Source organism: Schistocerca gregaria, chromosome 5 (assembly GCF_023897955.1).
Source record: "Schistocerca gregaria isolate iqSchGreg1 chromosome 5, iqSchGreg1.2, whole genome shotgun sequence".
In the NCBI taxonomy this organism is placed as follows: domain Eukaryota; kingdom Metazoa; phylum Arthropoda; class Insecta; order Orthoptera; family Acrididae; genus Schistocerca; species Schistocerca gregaria.
In genome coordinates this window covers 624299734-624321018 of record NC_064924.1, presented here as the reverse complement: position 1 = coordinate 624321018, position 21285 = coordinate 624299734, and the positions used below count along the sequence as shown (strand labels likewise).

General features: G+C 42.2%; 1 protein-coding gene and 1 non-coding gene across 3 annotated transcripts in view; both read right to left on the bottom strand.

Annotated features, from left to right (window-relative positions):
• LOC126272978 (uncharacterized) overlaps positions 1 to 21285 on the bottom strand; it is an 802883-nt gene that overhangs the window by 86826 nt on the left and 694772 nt on the right. For both annotated transcript variants that reach the window (XM_049976318.1, XM_049976319.1), the window contains exon 4: positions 16391 to 16512. In XM_049976318.1, coding sequence (XP_049832275.1) covers positions 16391 to 16512 — 122 coding nt within the window. The remainder of the gene's footprint in view (positions 1 to 16390; positions 16513 to 21285) is intronic.
• Positions 4620 to 4694, bottom strand: Trnas-uga (transfer RNA serine (anticodon UGA)). The gene has a single exon. It is a non-coding gene; the product is annotated as a tRNA-Ser (tRNA).

Here is a 21285-nt window from a genome sequence, read left to right as displayed (position 1 = left end):
ACCAAAGAAAATTGTAGAGGAGGAATTAGGGTTCAGGTAGAAGAAATAAAAGCTTTGAGATTCACTGATAACATAGTAATGTGGTCGTACTCCGCACAGTACTTGGAAGAGGAATTCAGAAGAATGGGTAGCGTGTGGGAAAGAGATTATAAGGTAAACATCAACAAAACTAAAATAAGGGTAATGGATTGTAGTCATGTTAAATCAGGTAAGTCTGAGTGAATTAGATGAATAGACGAGATAGTGGACGTGTAGATGAGTTTCGCTGTTTTGGCGGCATAATAACTGATGATAAATGAAGTAGAGAGGACAAAACCTGCAAAACTGCTTGTAGCAGAGGAAGCATTTGTGAGAAAGAGGAATTTGCTTTCATAGAATATAAATTTAAATGTAAGGAAATGTTTTTGAAGGTATTTTTCTTGAATGTTTCCTTGCATGGAAGTGAAACATGGCTGATAAACAGTTCAGAGAAGACAAGAATAGAATTTTTTGTAGTGTGATGTTATGGAAGAATGCTAATGATTAGATGGGTAGATCTCGTAACTAATGAGATACTGTGGAGAAGAACACAAGTTACACACGACTATTAGAACAACAAGATACCTACTGGTATTTAAAACTTAGTATTAGTATCCAATAACGTTTTGAGGTAACAACTTAGAAACTTAAGTATTTCATTCCACATTCATGTACTAAACAGCTGTAGAAATGACACTTGTTGAGTGAAAGAACGGATCGGTTTATTGGACACATGGTGAGCCATCAAGAAATTACCAACTTGGAGTTGGAGGGAAGTGTGGAGAGTAAAAATTGTATGATGAGGTCAAGGGATGAACACAATAAGAAGGTTCAAACGGTGGAGGTTGCAGTTATCCGCAGATGAAGAGGATTGTACGGGATAGACCAGTGTAATGCTGCATCGAACTAAAGACCACCACAGGAACTAGGTACAACAAGCCTGCTGAGAATCAAGAAACGACATACGTAAAACTGTTAAACTCAAAATAACTAAACGTTGCTGGTACTTTTTCTTCTGAAAGAATAAGAAAGAGCGCATCTGACACCATTTAACGCCGTAAAAATGACATAATCCAACAACATACTATTCAGAACAAGTTAATTTGCCTCACAACCGTTAGTACATTTTCTTATGAATGTAGCGTACTATAGAAACGGAATGTGTTTTAACAAATCCCTTCCGTGCTTATGTTAATCTTCTCTCACTATCCGACTCACGAGCAGTCATTATACACTGTGCAGTCACATCAATGTGACCACTTCTCAAAAACCTGAATAACCAAGTTTTGCAGCACGGATCGCTGCCAGGCGTGCAGGAAGAGACTCAGTGAACTTCCGGAAGGTACCGACAAAGATGAGGATCATGCCAATTCTAATAACGCGGCCAGCTGCGCTACGTTTCTCGGTTGAGAATCCATGGCTTGAACAGCTCAATCGAGGTTCTGCCAAAGATTGTCGATTGGTTTTAAACCTGGGGAGTTTAGCGGCAGGAGAGTACGGTAACCTCCTCCGGATGCTCTCCGAACCACACACGTACATTTTGAGGTGTGTTACGCGTTGCATTGTCGTGCTGGTAGACGCTATCCTACCGAGGAAATACGAACTGCGTGTAGCGGTGGGTTTGGTCCCCATGGATAGATGTAAACTTGTATTGAGAGATTGGGCCTTCCAGACTGACAAGATCATCCAGGTAATGCCACCGAAGCTTTTATCAGATCTTAACGCACCCTCCTGGTATTAGCGTGTTTGTTTTAGACGTCTCCCGCCGTGCAGATCAACAGAAAGCTGAACTGACACTGTTTGCTAATGATACAAGCATCATTATTAATCCAGTAAAAGAAACTGCGATGGAAAATGATACAAATGAGGTCTTTTGAAAAATGATTAACTGGTTTTCTGCAAATGGGTTTGCTCTAAACATTGAAAAACCAAAGTACATCCTATGACCTGCTGCAAAATGTACAGGTTCTTAAATAAATATAACAGATCAACAGAAGTCAGTAGACAGAGTAGAGTATACTATGTTTTTGGGTGTACATATAGATGAGAATCTTAATTAGAAAATCCATATTTTGGATCTTCCAAAGCGACCAGGTTCAGCAACTTTTGCAATCAGAATAATTGCCAATTTAGAGGATACAGCAATTAGTAAGCTAACATACTTTGCATACTTCCACTCTCTGATGTCATACGAAATAATATTTTGTGGTATCTCAGTATTTAGACAAGAAGAATTCACTGCTGAAAATAAAGTGGGTAGAATAATGTGTGGGGTTCAGAGTCACACATCTTGTACGCATTTTTTTAAAACATTGGGAATTCTTACAACAGCCTCACAGTGTATTTACGTATTAATGAAATTTGTTCTCAACAACATGGACCAGTTTAAAATCGACAGTGACATTCATAATTAAAATACAAGCAAAAAAGAAATATTTAGACTACCCTTTACTCAACCTAATCTTTGGCACAGAAAGGGGTAAAATTAACTGCGAAGTTCGTCGCCCACCGCACCTGCATACTGGAATTGAGTGATCAGTAAACCTGTCAGTACCGGTTTAAAAACAACAGTGACATTCATGATTTAAAAAATACAAGCAAAAAATAAATACTTACACTACCTTTACTCAACCTATATTTGGCACAGAAAGAGGTTGCTATAAAAATTTTCGACAAATTACCAGATGAAATAAAATATCTGACAGACAGCAGTAATAGCTTCAAAAATAAATTGAAATCATATCTCCTTAACAACTCATTGTACACCACAGATGAATACTTGAAAAGGAATAAATAAATTTATAAATATAGTATATGAATTATGTGCCATTTAAGAGAATGGGGCCGGCCGGGGTGACCGTGCGGTTCTAGGCGCTACAGTCTGTAGCCGAGTGACCGCTACGGTCGCAGGTTCGAATCCTGCCTCGGGCATGGATGTGTGTGATGTCCTTAGGTTAGTTAGGTTTAATTAGTTCTAAGTTGTAGGCGACAATTATATATATATATATATATATATATATATATATATATATATATATATATATATATATATATATATATAAAAATTGTTGTTTCATATGTTCATTGCTTGAGCACTTTACACGTACCACATCATAACGGCTACCGTACCCTGCGATTGATCAATGAAACACGCAACCAACCAACTATCTAACGGGCATCTGTCCGATGGAGAATAAGATGTGATTCGTTCGAAAAGGCCGATGAATACGATATTGTAATCACTGAAGTAACGTCACATGTCTTCCCAAACCAATAAACTTCATTTAGTTCCCTTCTCCAATTCTGGTAGCGTTACGACAACGGCTGCACAGTGTCGCATGTCACCCGACACGCTTCATATGCCCTCCGCTGCTAGTGTTGCCATCTACCGTCTGTGAGTGGTGATCGCACGTTGACGTCGAACATAGACCGTTGTCGCGTTAATGTGGCCGGACCGTGGGATTGCATTACTCGCACCAGCGACCTCTATTTGAAGTGTGGGGTGGTGGGGTGACTGCGTGGTCTTACTTGGACGTCATTTCTGTCCTCCAGTGACACGTGTGACAGTGTCTCGAAATGAAGTTAATTTCCGACTTTGGTAACTGAAGGAAGAACGGTAGCGAGTCCAACAATTTAGAATGCTTCAAAATTGGTAAATTTTTGATTAAATTATAAACGGGACTGTCAAGTGAAGTGATGTGGTCGACACGGTATTTTCAACATTTCCGCCACAGCTTTTAAACAAAGCGATGTCACTGGGTGATTTTTCTTTAATTGAGAACAAATGCCAACAAGAAAGGCGTACGGTAACTTCAAAACTGTATAACGCCAGCAGGAGAGACAGGTGACATAAGCTTTCATACATCCAGAGACTGGGAAACGCACCAAAATTGCTCAACGATCGATTTGTTATTCCGAAACAGACGTAGTGTTGCTTACAAGGAGCGTCACTTCTAGGTGAGATTTCATTTCCTACAAGTTTCAAATACACAGCCAGACATAGTCAAGGCTGTTTAGAGCGCTGCCTATTAATTATGTGGCGCTCAACATTCGCTTTCATGATGTTTCCCATCCAAAATATATAGATCAGGTATTGGAAAACGTATGCGAATGCAGCACTAGTGTGAATATATAATGTTTTTTACCTTGGAACTCTTCCATTTGGTCCGTGTTTCCACAGAAAAACAGTAATATCAAAAACTGAGTCAGCCTTGATGCAAAACACCTTGTTTTTCAGAATGAGATTTTCACACTGCAGCGGAGTGTGCGCTGATATGAAACTTCCTGGCAGATTAAAACTGTGTGCCCGACCATGACTCGAACTCGGGACCTTTGCCTTTCGCGGGCAAGTGCTCTACCAACTGAGCTACCGATGCACGACTCACGCCCGGTACTCACAGCTTTACTTCTGCCAGTATCCGTCTCCTACCTTCCAAACTTTACAGAAGCTCTTCTGCGAAACATGCAGAACTACCACTCCTGAAAGAAAGGATACTGTGGAGACATGGCTTAGCCACAGCCTGGGGGATGTTTCCAGAATGAGATTTTCACTCTGCAGCGGAGTGTGCGCTGATATGAAACTTCCTGGCAGATGAAACTGTGTGCCCGACCGAGACTCGAACTCGGGACCTTTGCCTTTCACGGGCAAGTGCTCTACCAACTGAGCTACCGAAGCACGACTCACGCCCGGTACTCACAGCTTTACTTCTGCCAGTATCCGTCTCCTACCTTCCAAACTTTACAGAAGCTCTTCTGCGAAACATGCAGAACTACCACTCCTGAAAGAAAGGATACTGTGGAGACATGGCTTAGCCACAGCCTGGGGGATGTTTCCAGAATGAGATTTTCACTCTGCAGCGGAGTGTGCGCTGATATGAAACTTCCTGGCAGATGAAAACTGTGTGTCCGACCGAGACTCGAACTCGGGAGCCATGTCTCCACAGTATCCTTTCTTTCTGGAGTGCTAGTTCTGCATGTTTCGCAGAAGAGCTTCTGTAAAGTTTGGAAGGTAGGAGACGGATACTGGCAGAAGTACAGCTGTGAGTACCGGGCGTGAGTCGTGCTTCGGTAGCTCAGTTGGTAGAGCACTTGCCCGCGAAAGGCAAAGGTCCCGGGTTCGAGTCTCGGTTGGGCACACAGTTTTAATCTGCCAGTAAGTTTCACCTTGTTTTTCGTTTATTTCTTTATTCTCCCAAACTAGTTTCGGCGACAAATATAAGCATCATCAGTTGGGTTTTTAATCTAAACCATACAGAAAAGAGTATCGTTATACATACACAGTAGCACATTGTTACATTTTAACTGTTCTTTTTTTTTAAAATTATTATTATCTTATTTATTGTATGTTACAGCATGCTTTAAGCAATTATTGGCGCTGTTTGCGACATATTTTCTGCGCGCTTTCTTTCTGTTGCCGTTTTTAACTTAGCGAACATTATGTCATCTGCAACCATGTGAGTGGCTGTTAGTAAACAATCCCAGGTATATATGCTGACATACAAAGTTCATCTTCCAGGATTTTGTTTACTAACAAAATTTACACACTTGTAATTCCATGCTCTCAAGGTATGGAGACAAGGTGACAAATATTTGTAATTGGTTAGGCCTGAAAAGATACAAGCACATGGGAACCAATATTTCTTCATAACCTCTGGAAATTACTGGGTGCACTAATTTTTATATCAATTTCACGTGTGTTACGGGGGCAGTTGAAAGATGATCAACAGGAAACTATTACACGAGGCTGTAAAAGCACACTATTATTTGAAAAAAACTCAAATGCAATACTCTGCAACACAACACAATAAGAGGGTGTGTAGAACAGCGGAAACACAATAAGTGAGTTAAATGGCCAAGAGGTGGCGTGCACCAAGTTCCAACAGCGCCCACCGTTGTGTGACCCGACAGGTTAGTGCACTCCTGGAAATTGAAATAAGAACACCGTGATTTCATTGTCCCAGGAAGGGGAAACTTTATTGACACATTCCTGGGGTCAGATACATCACATGATCACACTGATAGAACCACAGGCACATAGATACAGGCAACAGAGCATGCATAATGTCGGCACTAGTACAGTGTATATCCACCTTTCACAGCAATGCAGGCTGCCATTCTCCCATGGAGAGGATCGTAGAGATGCTGGATGTAGTCCTGTGGAACGGCTTGCCATGCCATTTCCACCTGGCGCCTCAGTTGGACCAGCGTTCGTGGTGGACGTGCAGACCGCGTGAGACGACGCTTCATCCAGTCCCAAACATGCTCAATGGGGGACAGATCCGGAGATCTTGCTGGCCAGGGTAGTTGACTTACACCTTCTAGAGCACGTTGGGTGGCACGGGATACATGCGGACGTGCATTGTCCTCTTGGAACAGCAAGTTCCCTTGCCGGTCTAGGAATGGTAGAACGATGGGTTCGATGACGGTTTGGATGTACCGTGCACTATTCAGTGTGCCCTCGACGATCACCAGAGGTGTACGGCCAGTGTAGGAGATCGCTCCCTACACCATGATGCCAGGTGTTGGCCCTGTGTGCCTCGGTCGTATGCAGTCCTGATTGTGGCGCTCACCTGCACGGCGCCAAACACGCATACGACCATCATTGGCACCGAGGCAGAAGCGACTCTCATCGCTGAAGACGACACGTCTCCATTCGTCCCTCCATTCACGCCTGACGCGACACCACTGGAGGTGGGCTGCACGATGTTGGGGCGTGAGCAGAACGGCCTAACTGTGTGCGGGACCGTAGCCCAGCTTCATGGAGACGGTTGCGAATGGTCCGGTCCCAGGTCGACCGGCACGTGCACCTTCCGCCGACCACTGGCGACGACATCGATGTACAGTGGAGAACTCACGCCCCCGTCTTGAGCAATTCGGCATGCCCACTATACGCCCTCGCTCGAAGTCCGTCAACTGCACATACGGTTCACGTCCACGCTGTCGCGGCATGCTACCAGTGTTAAAGACTGCGATGGAGCTCCGTATGCCACGGCAAACTGGCTGACACTGACGGCGGCAGTGCACAAATGCTGCGCAGCTAGCGCCATTCGACGGCCAACACCGGGGTTCCTGGTGTGTCCGCTGTGCCGTGCGTGTGATCATTGCTTGTACAGCCCTCTCGCAGTGTCCGGAGCAAGTATGGTGGGTCTGACACACCGGTGTCAATGTGTTCTTTTTTCCATTTCCAGGAGTGTATTAACTATCGCTCAGTCGCTGCCGATCCGACACACAAAGTGGAAACGCGTAACCAAGTGGCACTGTGCAGTGCTAACATGACAGCGTGGAATTTGGACACGCGAATGAGTTAGAATGGGGCAGAATGTTTGGTCTCCGAAAGGCGGGCCTGTCGTACCTTGACATTTCGGCACGTACAGGGCACGCTATTTCATCAGTGAGGCGTATGTAGAACCAATGAGAGAATAGCGCCGTACACAGCAACGACATGGTATTGGACGACACAGTACGACCACAGCGCGAGATGACCACTAGGCCGTAATGGATAGAACAGCTTTGACCACACTTTTGGCGCGACGTTGGAGCGCTGCTAACGGGTGTGCACTGGTCTGCGTCGACGGTTCGACGCCGTCTTCTGCGATTTGGATTGGTGGCACGCATTCTATTGCGTCAGCTTCCGCAGACCCGAACCCACGAATGCTGCAAACTGCAATGGGCATGTGAACGCCTACACTGGCGTACTGAGAGGCAAAATGTGTTTCGGACGAGTCCCGCTTTAACTTTTCTACTGTGATGCCAGCATACGCGTTCGATGCAGTCGTGGTGAAAGCAATGAGGGAGACTGATCTGACTAGACGAACAGCAGACAAACGCCGAGTGTGGTGATTTGGGATGCCATTGCCTACAACACAGGATTTCTCCTCTCGCGCCTTGAGGGCAGTCTGAACAGCTACCGCTCCATCACGGGGGTTTTACAGCCCGAGGAACTGCCCCTCCTGCAGCCCGTTCGACGCGCCTGGTTTTAGCAGGACAACCTCCGGCCGTTTGTGGCAAGGAATGTGCGAGTCTCAAGGAATGCGCAACCCTTCTTCGAAGAACTACGGGTATCCCTGCATCCCTGGGCTGCCCATTCACCTGACATGACGTGTATCGAACGAGTCTGGGATATGGTCGGTCTGCAACTTGTTCGGCCAGGCAATGCAGCAGGCACAGCTGATGCTTTGTGGACGCACCTGAAAACTGCATGGCAGAGTCTTCCACAGCAGCTATTTCAGGTGCGACCGCTACGGTCGCAGGTTCTAAACCTGCCTCGGGCATGGATGTGTGTGATGTCCTTAGGTTAGTTAGGTTTAAGTAGTTCTAAGTTCTATGGGACAGATGACAGATGTTAAGTCCCGTAGTGCTCAGAGCCATTTAAACCATTTTTCATTCAGGCGCTTTTTCTGTGAAGCTAATCGCTTCTGTAGTGTCATGTCTTTAAAGGATGTAATAAATTTTATTGTGATCACGGCTCTCGGTCTTGCTATTCCAGGTTTTTCTAGTTGTGCTGCGTTTCTAGTTGTGTTGCCATTGAAAATTTACGAATTGTTGCAAACTGCAATTCTGTTAAAACCAAGCATTTGCATGAAACTGAACGCCTTCACGATCAAGGATGAACGTTCAAGTTTAAGTTCTCAGTTACAAGACTGCAGTGTTTTACTGTAAGAAGATACAGTTGGGTGGAGCATAAAGTGTGGCGCCAGATTGATTTATTGATTATTTTCTTTCGAAACTAAGTTTTTAAACAGCACCCAGAACGAGCACAGTGACTCTCACGTCTTGGACCATCGTGAAGAAATCAAAGGGCACTTACTTTGTAGGTATCCTCTCCGCCACATGAACCACGAGTTGAAGTGCCATTTTTCAGTGGTGTTCCAAATATTGGGGCCTCGGATGCTGAAGGAAAATTATCGTTACGGTACCCATCAGAGCATCTAGTGGCTCATTAGAGGTTGCAAGTCGATTAACAAATTTTGTGGTGATAACTTGAAAGTATGAAAGCAACCAGGCCACTTGCTTAATGTTCGGCTACCATCATATCAGCATTTCATGAACTCCAGTTATGTAGTTATGTACTAGAGTGATTACTGTGCATGAATTGCCTCTGTTGACCTATCGATGACTTCCGATCCAGTAACTGTGAATGCTGAAAAGCTTAGGCTCTCAACCATTTCAGCGAAGGCTTGTAACATTAATCGAGTAGATGAGTATGCTACATCTGTAACAGAGGACCTTATCGCATACGTTTGTCAAGCTGAGTTTATCTGCCGCTGTTATTTACGTAGCATTGTAATCTCCCTAAGTGCCATTACTGTGTACTAGTAATTTGACTGAGAGATAAATAGTTAATCCTGCCTGCAAGTACTGGAGAAAGTTGATGTCTCGGTCACGGAAGGATCAGAAACCTGTAAGTCAAGTGCCAATTTAGGTAACAATAAACAACTCTTGAATGGAAGACATTACACATACTTCTCTTGAAGAAAATTTACGTTAAGAATATACGCATAAGGTGAAACGCACAACTATGCCGTTCGTCGACATGAATGCGATACCTGTTGCCAGTGACGTAATAAATACACTGCGTAAAAAAGCGAAGTACCTAGAAAGGTTGGATCTATATGTGAAGTTACTTCGGTGATTACAATGTTGTTCAGGTTGTTGTAGTCACCACCCCTAAGATTGGTTTAATTCATCTCTCCATGACAGTCTATCCTGTGCAAGCCGCTTCATTTCGTAGTAATTACTGCAACCTACATCCTTCTGAATTTGTGTACTGCATTCATCTCTTGGTCTCTCTCTACGATTTTTACCCCCTATGCTTCCCTCCACTTCAAAATTTGTGATCCCTTGATGTCTCATAATGTGTCCGACCATTCGATCACTTCTTCACTCAGGTTGTGTAAAAATTTCTTTTGTCCCCAAATCTATTAAGGATCTCTTCATCAGTTACATGATCGATCCATCAAATCTTCAGCATTGCTCTTAGCACCAAAGTTCAAAAACTTGTCCAAACAATTTATCGTTCATGTTTCACTTCCATACATGGCTATACTCCACACAAATACCTTAGTAAAGGACTTCCTGACACTTAAAGCTATACTCGACGTTAATAACTTTCTCTTCCTCAAAAACATCTTTCTTGCCTTTTCCAGTCTACAGTTTATAATCTGTCCACTTCGACCATCACCAGTTATTTTGCTAACCAAGTGTCTAAAATCGTCTACTACTTTAAGCGCCTTATTTGCAAATCTAATGCTCTCAGCATCACTTGATTTAATTCGACTACATACTATTATTGGATGGACATATTCTAATGTTGTTGTTGTTGTTGTGGTGGTCTTCAGTCGTGAGACTGGTTTGATGCAGCTCTCCATGCTACTCTATCCTGTGCAAGCTTCTTCATCCCCCAGTACCTACTGCAAACTACATCCTTATGAATCTGCTTAGTGTAGTAATCTCTTTCTCTCCCTCTACGATTTTTACCCTCTACGCTGCCCTCCAATACTAAATTGGTGATCCCTTGATGCCTTAGAACATGTCCTACCAACCGATCCCTTCTTCTGGTCACGTTGTCCACAAACGTCTCTTCTCCCCAATCCTATTCAATACTTCCTCATTAGTTATGTGATCTACCCATCTAATCGTCAGCATTCTTCTGTACCACCACATTTCGAAAGCTTCTATTCTCTTCTTGTCCAAACTATTTATCGTCCATGTTTCACTTCCATACATGGCTACACTCCATACAAATACTTTCAGAAATGACTTCCTGCCACTTAAATCTGTACTCGATGTTAACCAATTTCTCTTCTTCAGAAACGGGGTCCTTGCCATTGGCAGTCTACATTTTATATCCTCTCTACTTCGACCATCATCAGTTATTTTGCTCCCCAAATAGCAAAACACCTTTACTGCTTTAAGTGTCTCATTTCCTAACCTAATTCCCTCAGCATCACCTGTCTTAATTCGACTAAATTCCATTATCCTCGTTTTGCTTTTGTTGATGTTCATCTTATATCCTCCTTTAAACACACTGTCCATTCCATTCAACTGCTCTTCCAAGTCCTTTGCTGTCTCTGGCAGAGTTACAATGTCATCGGCGAACCTCAAAGTTTTTATGACTTCTCCATGGATTTTAATATATACTCCGAATTTTTCTTTTGTTTCCTTTACTGCTTGCTCAATATACAATATATTCTAATACAGAGGAAAATGTAAGTAATTATTTCATCAGTTGGATTCGGACCACTATCGACTCTACTCTGTAAACACATTAACAATGATATATTTACATAGACTTTTGTATCCCGCCAGGGAGGCGGCGCGTGGGTAGGAACGGTAAAAGGTAATACAAGTCGGTACTGGTGCAAAAACAAGGTGATGAACGATTACACAACTTTGCACGGAGGTGCGATGCTGAAGCGAATTGTCCTGGCTGTCTGCATCTGATCAAATGGGCTGAAGCAGTCACGGAGGTCGTAGACCTTGACAGCACCGGCTAGAGGGCGCTGTCGTCGTATTCTCTCGTAGTGCCAACCTAGCAGAGCGGACTCATGTTGTGGCATCGTAGCTATTGATACCACATAGACTATGCTTGAAAATTTTTGTCTGGTTTAAATTAAACTAAAATCATTTCCCTTCTCCACAAATGCCGGAACTGAAAAACCTCTCCCAAATATTCCCAAATGATACCCCTCTGCTCCTCCTCTACTGTCTTGCCCACTATATGTCTCAAAAGTCTCTAGCCATTGACTGAGTCCTTAAGTGACGAGCCCTGTCTGCGATTATGGTTAGGGTATTAAAGGTAATAAGTCCTGCTGGAACGCTGCTATCTGATGTTACAGCGTAAATCCAGCGCCGGCACGCCAGTTGGGACGATAGAGAAGAGATGGCTGTGAGACGAGGTCAGCCAATCGCACGCTGAGCGACCTCCCTCCAGGAGGACAACGCGGCAGCAGTGGCCCCTGTATGTAGAGCGCATAAGCGCTTCGCCCGGTCGGTGCAGCCCACTTCGATAGCAGCTTCAACGTAGCCACTTCGTTAGCCGACGCATCGCAGCGTCTACCATCAGAAAATATCTATCTGGAACAGACATGTGTTTGCCTATTCTAAAGAAGACTTTGTATGTCACCCTTCGCTTGCGACACATCTGTCGAGGTTAAGATTCTGTAGTTGTCTTTTTGTGATAAAATTCATTGTCTGATTGTTTGTTTAGCGAACTGAGCATGCTAGATTCCTACACACAACACTTCAGATTTCAACACCAGTATCATGTAAATAAGTCTAAGGCAATGTGAAAGATTTCTTTATGAAGCTGTACAGGATGTTCCAAAATTCTATGACCGAACAGTTACGATTCGGAGTCTATAATTAAATTCTGTTAAGCGTCCAGGTGCTTGAAAGGCAATATTGCTGTAATCAGGAGACCAGCGGGTGTGGTTTAGAATAGAAAATACAGAAGTGTTTCTGTCCTTTATTCTTCTGATCGATCTTACATATGTGCAGTTCAGCACAGAGTCGGTATCGACGCAGCAGGGCTTCACGTGTTGGAATAAATATGTAGGTGTTCTGCATGTCTGTGGCGGCTAAAAATGTTCTTATAACAAATTCGTCGTCTAAGTCCACAGGGTTCGTTTATATTTTCAGTTAGCTCTTTGCGATCTTCAGCTCGGATTAACCTGCCTACTTGTTAAATATTCTTCTTATCAGTAGAATAACTCACTATTTATTAAAAATCGGGACTTGGCAATTCCAATATTTTAAGGCGACTTGGCAGTTCCGATATTTTAAGGCTCTTATTGCGTCTTTAAATGCAGCACACTTTGGATGGTAAGTATCTTGTTACGGGAAACCTTCTGTGAAACGAATAACGACCGCACTCTTCCACAATAGATATGTATTATTGATGTAAGCTTCAGATCATTGCTATTACTTGACAGCGTGGTTGGCGCAGAAGTTTCTTTGGTGCCTTTGACTACATTGCCCGTTAAGACCCAAGTACGTCGTCAACTCTCTTGTAACTGCTCGGAAACCAGGGCAAATGCCTCATGCAAATAATAAAATACATAAAAAAGGACTTATCCCCTAAGAAATATTCTTAGATAATGATTAAAACTTTATATTCTGAACGATTATCCTGGATAACCGAAATGTGTATAATTGTAATAGTAAAGCTTGTTTATTTATATTTAACATTAGTACGAGATTGCACTTCCACTCAACGAAATTATTTATTTCCAAACTTTGGTTACAAAATATCTGAGAAATCTCGTGCCCTCGCCAGGAGTTGAAACCACTTCGGTTTCCAAATAACCTCAGAGAAGGAAGTAGAATGGGATGATGCCCGAGGGACTCGTAGGCCAATGTATACATCCTTCCCAGCCTTTTCGCCAAGTGCCAAAAACTGCTCTGTGACCACGGAATTCTGCAACCACGTCCTCCCTCTGATACGCAGAAGTATCTCCGCCCACATCAGCATGTGCTCTTGCAACAACAGTCTGCACCTTGGACACCATAATCTTGGAGTTAACAACTATGACTCTTGCCTTTTACCTTCTTCTTCTCAGGCGTACATACGCATGCTTAATTGTCACTTATGCGTTTTTGCCACCTGGTTGCTGAAAGAAATACATTTGTCATCGGCTGTTGTAATATCTGTCAGTTTGGACACACAGTTTTTGAACACTCTGGATACACAATCCTGTGAAAGACCTCCAACAAAGGTCCCGCACTCCCTTATTGACTCAATCAAGTGTTAAAAGAAATTTGGTATCGTTGTTGGAGTGTTAAATAGAAGTGAATGTAAGTGCCTCGAACCGGAAGATTGTTAGGCCTCGAAAGTTCCTACGAAATATTCCGCATAGCTTTCTGAATCGTACGAAAATAAATGGATTTCCTCTAAGAGTAATTTCTACCAACTCTTACTTAATTGGTAAGTAAAAGTAAATCAAATAATGTTTACTGTCCCTGGATTGGAGTGAGTTTACACAACTGTTTCGGCATTTCATTTTATTTCACTGGTGTTGAAAGGTGTCATTTGAGTACTACACTAGATCAGTTGCTCCTTTAAAGGAAAAGATTCCATACTTGTCACGTGACACAATAATTAGTTTCTGATTACGTATGGAGAAATAATGCACAATGTGGATTTTAAATAAAATATATCTAGTTAAAAGACTCAAGTGAGATATTTCGTTCAACATTTACAGTTCGTAAGCTAATGTCACTAATTTTGGCACAGTTTGGAAGAGATAATGAGGCAACATATATTGAAAGCTTTTGTATTTCGCTTCTTCCTTTAAAAAAATTTCGTTCCTTATAACAAGCAAAGACACACGCACTTTTTCAGAAATCCGTACCCCAAAAAAGTTATAATTTCTGTAACATGATCTCAGAAAACGATTATACAACAGAGTTTATAACAATTTTACTATCTCCATTTGAAGAATACTTATAATTATTCAAAGATGGGCCGAATACGAATCATCACTCTTCTGAATAAATATAGTTTCACTGCGTTTTATATTAAAGTATTTAACAGCTGCGTGCCAAAGTATAACGCTTCAGCATGAGCTTTTTGAGAAAGAAAAGTACGTTACCCATAAGCGTTACCTCTGTGTGTTATGTAATAGCTACATGTCAAATTTCGTTGATGTAAGCTCTGTTATTTCTTAACTGAAGGAATATAATCATACAGAATCATTATAAGAGTCGAAGGATACGGAAGTGTAGACAGTGGTTTAGCAGGCAGTGAGACTCGGTTATAGCTCTTTCCGAATGTCAATCCATCTGTACATCCATTACGCAGTAAAGTTAGTGGACGAGAAATACGAGTAGGTAGTTAAATCAGAGAGAAGAAATAAAATTAGAAACGACGAGAAACTTGGAACATCAATGGAATGGAATGGATAGCGTCTTGAAATAAGTTTTAAGATGAGCAATAACAAAAATAAAAACGAGGCGTGCAGGCGAAATAAATTAGGTGGTGCTGAGGGATGCAGGTTGGGTTCAAATGGCTCTAATGGCTTTGAGCATTATGGGACTTAACTTCTGAGGTTATCAGTCGCCTAGAAATTAAAACTACTTAAACCTAACTAAGCTAAGAACATCACACACATCCATGCCCGAGGCAGTATTCGAACCTGCGACCGTAGTGGTAAGCGGTTCCAGACTGTAGCGCCTAGTAACGCACGGCCACTCACGCCGGCAATGCAGAATAGGAAATGATAAAAAAAATGGTAATGAGCTTCACTACTAAGGCAACAGAGTATCTGACGACGTCCATAGTAAGGTTGACCGGAGTTTGGCGGTAGAAAAGAAACTTTTCTGAAGAACAGAAATTTGTTAATATAGAACACAAACGTATCCCTTAGGATAACGTTTCTGAAAATATTGTTAAGCTATTCAAGTAAACTTTAACAGAAGAATGCTGAAAAAGGCGTAAATAAGAAGCCACTGTAAAAGTAATGAATTCAGTCGGGGTGTAAATATCTTTGTGACAAAGTTGATAAAAAGACAGAATAAATTGAGAGGATACAAACAGAGGCAGCAAGGAATAGATAATTATTCAATAGATGTATATTTTTGTATAGGAATTGTAAAGGGAGCCCAAGCCTGAAGTACAACTAACATTTTCAAATGAATGGAGGTTGTAGTTGTTATGCAGATGTGAGACCTGTCCAACACAGACACGGAGATTTACATCAAACCAGTCTGTAGATAGAAAACCATAACTACTAACAGTTCAATCTGCATTTTCTAGGCGCTTAAGTCCGGAACCGTGCTGCTGCTACGGTCGCAGGTTGGAATCCTTCCTCGGGCATGGATGTGTGTGATGTCCTTAGGTTAGTTAGGTTTAAGTAGTTCCAAGTCTAGGGGACTGCTGACCTCAGATGCTAAGTCCCATAGTGCTTAGAGCCATTTGAACTATTTTTTGCATTGTCTACTTTCTCATTTTCGAATTACTTCGTTCAGTTTTTGTGAGTGACCAGTACATTATAATTCATTTATACCACAATTCTCTTCATGCGAAAACCCTAAAAGGACACTAAATGGTAACACAAAAATGAAGAGGACATTAGGAGGCGTTACATTGCCAAACCTGGAATGACAGCCTTGACATACGAGGATTGAAAACGGAGCAAAGGAAAGCGTACATTTCTGCTCAGTAGTGGGTTCACCAGTTGAATATTCAATTACAAGATAACACGAAAGAAGTACATACGTCTTTCTGGTCACATTTCCAATGGAAAATGAGAAAAATTAAGCATGGTTTGATACTGACCTGTGTTTTTGAACCTCATTACTCCCCTCCGCAGAATATTCACTTACGGTTAAGTGGTTAGCTAGAACTGCTTTACGAGGTACGTGATGGACTCACCTGGTGGCTGTTGATGAGCCAGGAGATGTTGGCGGCCGGCACGGAAGGTCGCGACGTGCAGTTGGCCACGATGAAGTCTCTCTGCCGCTCCACAGAGATCAGCGGCGCCTCTGTCGGGGCGTCTGCAACATAAACATAAAAGGCGACCTCTTTGTGAACCACACAGTGGCTACAGAATCTCTTGACAGTTGCTTCACACGGAAATGTTCCACTCCTTAACGGCAATGTTCCACTCTGTAACTTATATATATACTTGAGTGGTTAAGGCGAACGTAATTCTTCTATTTTGGACTCTTTAGAGTTGCCTATTGCGACCGGCTCCTATGACCACTGCAAGTTACATTCGTTGTTCGTGACAATATGCCATGCATACACAAATATATCTGCTACTCTATGGCCTAGCATTTCGAATCCTATAACAGTGAATATTTGCTTCCTTATGAACTACTGAAGGGTTGGCTCAATTTAATACCACCTTAAATAGCTGTAATCACTGAAGAGGTTACTGGCTTTTGCACGTAGTCACTCAGAAAAGACGTTGCAGCTTCTATAATAGAGGAGAGGAGTGTGGATATGTCCAATGGTTTCAGCCACTGGTATTCCAAAGGAATACCCCATAACCTTTCCCTCTTTGATAAATAAAGAGCATAGGTTATAAGAAACTACAGCGGTATTCTGATTGACAGTCCCCGTCGAATTCCTGAATATGAGACAATATTGCCTTGAGATCGACAGTGCGTTTATGAGATACGCATAAACAAAATTGAAAAGCATTTCAACTGCAAGGATATTGAAACTTCCTGGCAGATTAAAATTGTGTGCCGGACCGAGAGTCGAACTCGGTCCCGTTATAGTTGGCAGTTTCTATCTAAAAAATACGCGTTCAGAAGTCAAATAGTATTCTAACACTGGAGCCTGACAATATGTACGCTGTAACTGACAGTGGGTGGTTGCTACTGGACAAGAACAGTTATTTCTATCAGGCAAAACAATCTACATTAAGAATATTTCGTATTCTCCTTCTAGATCCTAAGCATTCCGGATGTTGGCAACCATCTTTGTGGTGCTTTTCCTGTCACTTCGACATGTAAATAGCTCTGCAGGTGTTTTAGAGGTCCACATTAGAATGTTCTTATGACAGGATAGTCTTCTCCGGCCAACGCATCTCTTCCCTGATATTTTTCCCTGTAACATGGTCTGCGTGATATGGTATGTGTTGTTGTTCCGCGTGAGGTGTCCCAGGCACTGGATCATTCTTCCTTTCAGAGCGGCCAGTACTTGTTTCTCTTTCTTCATTCTCCATAGAACTTCGACATTTGTGACGTGCGCTGTCCACGGTATTCTTAACATTCTCCTGTACAGCCACATCTCAAAAGCCACAAGTCGCTTACACAACGATACTGTCAGAGTCCATGTTTCAACACCATAGAAGAGGGTGGAAACGGCGGGGTCAGGGATTTTCTCTGCCTCGTGGTGACTGGGTGTTGTGTGATGTCGTTAGGTTAGTTAGGTTTAAGTAGTTCTAAGTTCTAGGGGACTGATAACCATAGATGTTAAGTCCCATAGTGCTAAGAGCTATTTGAACCATTTTTTGAGGGTGGAAAATTAGCAGCATAGAAGTCTGATCTTCGTTATAATTGCTAAGCCATGATTCTTGAAAAGGTTACTCATCTTATAGAAGACAATTCGAGTTCTCACCACATGAGAGGGATACCAATGGTCATTTATTGTTGTGCCGATGTACATGCATTTATGTAATTGCTCTATGTGATTTTGGCCTATCTTAAAGTGACATGCAGGGACTCTGTTTTCACTGAATATCATTGTTTTCGTGCTTTGAGAGTTGACATCTAGACCATATTCAGAGATTTTTTGTGCAAGTCTATCGAAAAGGTACTGCAAACTATCCTCAAAGAGCACTCCCATCTCTACTTCATCAAAAGCTTCTTTAAAGACATGTTCTGAATAGATTTTGAAAATCAGTGGGGATAATATAAAACCCTCCCTTACACCTCGTAGAATGTCTATGTCCTCTGCCGTTTCCCTGCACAGCCTCACAGAAGCCGACTGGTTCCAATATAGGTTCACAATTGTACATAGGTCTTTGTCATCTAAACCAATGTTTCTTAAAATGACAACTATCTTCTGGTGTTTTACTCTGTCGACAGCCTTCTCATAATCAATGAAGCAGGCATAAATGTCGCAATTCACGTCTCTGCAGCTTTGAAATAATACCCATTCTATACTTGTAACAGTCCAAATATTCTTCAGATTCATAAATTATAGAGGATCTATTTGATACCCATTATGTGAAACATTATGTCGGCTACTACAAAACGTAGTAATTGCTTTCTGGTAGCTTGCACCCCTACTTCAACCGCAGTACATTTTTATGAATGTTCGTAAATCCACCAAAAGGATTTATGAGGTAAGTTTCGATAGATACGACAATAGTAAGCTATAAAACTGGAATCCACAAACTATTATTCATATAGGTATAAAATATAAGGGGCATGCCGATTGTATCAAATACCCAGTTTTCATTCCTTATCAGAAAGAAGGGTCGTTGTCTAGTTCGCCACCTACATTCGGCTACTTTTTGGTGTCACTGGCGCAAGGTACTCTCAAATTAATTACCATAGTGTTATTTCCATGACACACACACACACACACACACACACACACACACACATACACACACACCTGTCCACCCACATAACCCCCCCCCTCTCTCTCTCTCTCTCTCTCTCACACACACACACACACACACACACACACACACTTGCGCAAATGCAAAGACACTGTCACTCATATGCTCCAAGGGTGGAAAGATCTTCAAGTAATGTTTTCATAACATTCAAGTGTAACATTGAAGTCATTAACGCTTCATGTCGCCTAACACCATTTAAGGGGAAAAGGAGATACTGATGTTCTACATTAGATAGCCAGCTGGACTGGCCTAGCGGTTCTAGGCGCTACATTCTGGAACCGCGCGACCGCTACGGTCCAGGTTCGAATCCTGCCTGGAACATGGATGTGTGTACTGTCCTTAGGTTGGTTAGGTTTAAGTAGTTCCAAGTTCTGGGGGAGTGCTGACCTCAAACGTTTAGTCCCACAGTGCTCAGAGCCATTTGCACTATACATTAGATAAATATAGTTGATGTTATTGACGGGCTACTATAGCCTTTTATTATTTTCTATATTAGGCCTAACGGATGCTATCTCACTATTGGTACAAAGACGGAAATTTCATAACCTGATATTTCTAGAAGATTTTAAGTTATGAGTCACGTCATCAGACAACACCTTAGGGGAGGAACAAAATAGTTTTCTTCGCTAGAAAACCATTTGAAATTCTTTCTCCATTCGTTTTCATAACCAGCTGCTAAATAATACAGCGAGCTGAGTACAAGATAAGATCTATCATGTTTAGCCACCGGCTTCACATATTTGACACTATAGCACAAAAAATCGTACTAAAAATGACGCATTTTGGAGAGACCTTTATAGTTCTCTATCTCTTAAATCGTATATTCTCATGATACTCAAGTATCAAGAAGAGGACCAAATACGGTATGATACTGAGATCAGCATGGTGGTTGTTCAGTCTGCCTGAAAGGCTTAGAGTCTACTGCAAGTCTCAGGAGTAGTTTTGTCTTTAGACCAAGTTCTTCTTTCCTTTTTTTTTTCATCAGTCTACTGACTGGTTTGATGCGGCCCGCCACGAATTCCTTCCTGTGCTAACCTCTTCATCTCAGAGTAGCACTTGCAACCAACGTCCTCAATTATTTGCTTGACGTATTCCAATCTCTGTCTTTCTGTCTTCCTCTACAGCTTTTGCCCTCTACAGCTCCCTCAAGTACCATGGAAGTCATTCCCTCATGTCTTAGCAGATGTCCTATCATCCTGTCCCTCCTCCTTATCAGTGTTTTCCACATATTCCGTTCCTATCCGATTCTGCGTAGAACCTCCTCATTCCTTACCTTATCAGTCCACCTAATTTTCAACATTCGTCTATAGGACCACATCTCAAATGCTGCGATTCTCTTCTGTTCCGGTTTTCCCACAGTCCATGTTTCACTACCATACAATGCTGTACTCCAGACGTACATCCTCAGAAATTTCTTCCTCAAATTAAGGCCGGTATTTGATATTGGTAGACTTCTCTTGACCAGAAATGCCTTTTTTGCCATAGCGAGTCTGCTTTTGATGTCCTCCTTGCTCCGTCCGTCATTGGTTATTTTACTGCCTAGGTAGCAGAATTCCTTAACTTCATTGACTTCGTGACCATCAATCCAGATGTTAAGTTTCTCGCTGTTCTCATTTCTACTACTTCTCATTACCTTCGTCTTTATCCGATTTACTCCCAGACCATACTGTGTACTCATTAGACTGTTCATTCCGTTCAGCAGATCATTTAATTCTTCTTCACTTTCACTCAGGATAGCAATATCATCAGCGAATCGTATCATTGATATCCTTTCACCTTGTATTTTAATTCCACTCCCGAACCTTTCTTTTATTTCCATCATTGCTTCCTCGATGTACAGATTGAAGAGTAGGGACGAAAGGCTACAGCCTTGTCTTACACCCTTCTTAATACGAGCACTTCGTTCTTGATCGTCCACTCTTATTATTCCCTCTTGGTTGTTGTACATATTGTTTATGACCCGTCTCTCCCTATAGCTTACCCCTATCTTGAATAGCTTGCACCATTTTATATTGTCGAACGCTTTTTCCAGGTCGACAAATCCTGTGAACGTGTCTTGATTTTTCTTTAGCTTTGCTTCCATTACTAGCCGTAACGTCAGAATTGCCTCTCTCGTGCCTTTACTTTTCCTAAAGCCAAACTGATCGTCACCTAGCGCATTCTCAATTTTCTTTTCCATTCTTCT